Raw genomic sequence first — 2,942 nt, forward strand, 5'->3', positions numbered from 1 at the left:
AAAATTCAGTCATTTGATTCTCTACGATGGAAATAGTCTAAGTAGGCGTAAAAGTGCGCGATAAACTTTAGGTGAGAGAAATCTACCTAATCTACTGTAATCTTGTTAAAATTAACAACAACCAGTTACTCATGACAGTTAGGTCAAGTTTATTCTATCTATAGATCTATCGATATATTCTATCTATAGATATATTCTATCTATTCCTTATACTCTCTTTGCTTATTCCATAAGTGGTAGAAAGCGTTAATATGGAGAAAAGAATCAGTTTTGTGAAAATATAAAACGCTTGAGTGCTAATTTTTTAATATTTTAAAGCTTGCTCCGATGCTCTACTATCTGGGCTCATAAAAATTGCAAAAAATGAGAATACGGCAGTGATTTTGATAATTTTTATCTATGTGGAAAAACGTTATCAAATTGGTAATTTTAAAATATTTCAGTTATTTATCGGTTCTGACGGCCAGGTAATTCTTCATGGAAAGATGATAGCCATAGTTTAAAATTATAGCTTTGCTTCAAGTGTAAACCACTTAAACAGCCTCTTTTTATTTTATTTTTCTTGGCGAAAGAGATTCGAAACACCATGTTAACAGCTTAACTTGTGCGCTCGAGTTAATTCGAGAGCGCTAAACATGCCAAACTGTGCACACTCGAGATATTTCGAGCGGCGTTGTATTTTGTGCTGCTATAATTTTTCACACTCGAATGTAACAGAGAATTGAAAATAACAATGTGAAAGCTAAGAAAAAAAAATCGTTTTATTGATATTTATCATTTACATAGGATTGTAAGCTATAACATTTATTCACGAATAAAATATACAGAGATGCCAACTTACTCCGGACAGCATATATATATTTTGGAGTGGTAGCTCATCAATTGTGATTCTTGGTTTAATAAATTCAATTTAGTAGATTTTTATCCACCACTATTTCTAAATAGTTCGTAGGTTTAGACAATTCACCACTTTATATTTGCAAAATTTACTTAGTAGTTATTTACCGTTTTTTTTAATTATTTTGACGTGTCAGGAGCATTTATCATCTCTGAATATAGTCTTTTTCCATGAAACAAAAGCGCAGTATATCAAAATTGTCTGCCAAAAGAAAAGACAATGCTCTAAAGTGTATTTTTTTACATAAAAAGAGATTTTTTCAGGGTGGTTTTCTTCAAAAACTCTGTGCGTTAAGGGGTTAAAGGAGACAATCCATTTGTGTTCGTAAAAATAATAAATATACGAAAGAAAAAATTTCGTGAGGCTTTTAAAGTTTGACATTTTATTCACCTCATTTTTAAAAATGTTCAAAAAATTTTGTCAGTCATTCGATCTTCCATGACGGAAATAGTCAAAGCACGCGTAAAACCACGCGCAAAGCTTTACGGAAACGCTTGAATTACTGGCGCGAATAAACGGAGCACGTTTTTTTCCCAAGAGTAGCCTTCTGACTTGGCGATGAGCGAGTGTATTGAGAGTGCGCAGAATCTAACCTGTTCACGAATTGCCCAGCCCATTCAGTCCATGCTGAAGCGAAAGAGCCAAAGCCTGCTTTTCTATGATCTTCCGCATCTTTGGAAGAGACCGACTCTGAGTGAAGAGTCAATGCAATATTTTCTTAGTTTTGAGAGTGTATTGTGCAGTTATGTTTACTTGTGCACTCAAAAAGTGTTTTTTTTTAAAACGCCATGAGGACAAAAAATAATATAAGGCAAAAATTGCTTTTTCGGAGTTCAGCGGAGGAATTTTTTTAAAAATGAAAAATTCTTAAAATGAAGGGGATGTTCCTTACGTTGAAGTTGTTATGTTTTACTTGTATTCTGGCTCTGGTGCGGCCAGTGCCTGAAAAAATTCCTATTGGTAAGATACTTGTTTACTATATAATAAATATGAATATATTTCCATTTCATTTTTAATTTAATTTTGTTCATCCTTAGAATAGAGCGTAGACCAAATTCATTTCTATTTTTCTTTTGATAAATTACAATTGTTCGTTTTCACGTGTTTTTTTAAATTTCAATTTTATTCCTTAATAATTGAATTTCTTTTTTTATATAAATTAATTTAGTTATTTTTTTATCAGTTTTTCCAAAACATTATTTAAAATGTGCTACATTAAATTAATGTTATCCTGTTAATTAACAATATCATTTTATGAAAACTGAAATTAGAAAAAAAATAGTTGTAGTATTAAATTAAATGAAGAATTAAATATTACGTATATGTCTTTTATTTACTTATTTTCTCTTTTTGTCCTAGAATACAAGTTTAACAATATTAATTAATCAAAGCGTATTACGATTACGCATATGGAAATTTGTATAGCTCATAGGAATTTTAACAACAATTTGTAAAAAGTTTAACAACAATTCATAAGAATTGTATGGTCAGAACTAAATATTCTATTGCTCTTACAATCTTTATCCATCCCCTATTAAAAACTTTTCTATACAATCCTGTCATATGTTCACATGCTAGTTTCAGAAAATAAATAAAAGTTAGATAATGTATAATTCGTTTTGCAATCAGTAGTATTTAAAAAAAGTTCCTTACACTCTATAGCACCTAATCGAGCACGGTAAACATACTTACCACGAAAAATATAGCGTTAAAATTTTAATTAATTTATTTAAAAAAATTAAATGAGTTTTTTCTTTTATAAATACCTTTTCCAAAAATATTTTCATTGACCTTTACTAGCAATAAATGACCCATTAATGTGTTTAAAAAGGAGATTATTATTCTAATTCTCATGCTTTTAATTTTTAAGTAATTCCAGTTTTGTTTAATACAATTGCACCAAATAAGTTTTAGTTAGTTTGCTCGGAAATTTATTTTCTGAACAATATTATTTGAAGCATTTTTTTTTCTTTTTTTAAACGTGGATGCTGGCTTTGTAGCAGCAGTTGAATAATATATATATATATATATATATATATATATA

At 29.3% G+C, this 2,942-nt stretch overlaps 1 protein-coding gene across 2 annotated transcripts in view; it reads left to right on the forward strand.

The window, feature by feature from the left end:
* The first annotated feature begins 1,481 nt into the window (after positions 1-1,481).
* The window catches only part of LOC107442611 (glutamate receptor 1), a 258,314-nt gene continuing 256,853 nt past the window's right edge, over positions 1,482-2,942 (forward strand). For both annotated transcript variants that reach the window (XM_071188106.1, XM_071188105.1), the window contains exon 1: positions 1,482-1,858. In XM_071188106.1, coding sequence (XP_071044207.1) covers positions 1,771-1,858 — 88 coding nt within the window. In that variant the 5' untranslated portion in view covers positions 1,482-1,770. The remainder of the gene's footprint in view (positions 1,859-2,942) is intronic.

The sequence above is a fragment of the Parasteatoda tepidariorum genome, chromosome X2 (assembly GCF_043381705.1).
Source record: "Parasteatoda tepidariorum isolate YZ-2023 chromosome X2, CAS_Ptep_4.0, whole genome shotgun sequence".
Taxonomy (NCBI): Eukaryota; Metazoa; Arthropoda; class Arachnida; order Araneae; family Theridiidae; genus Parasteatoda; species Parasteatoda tepidariorum.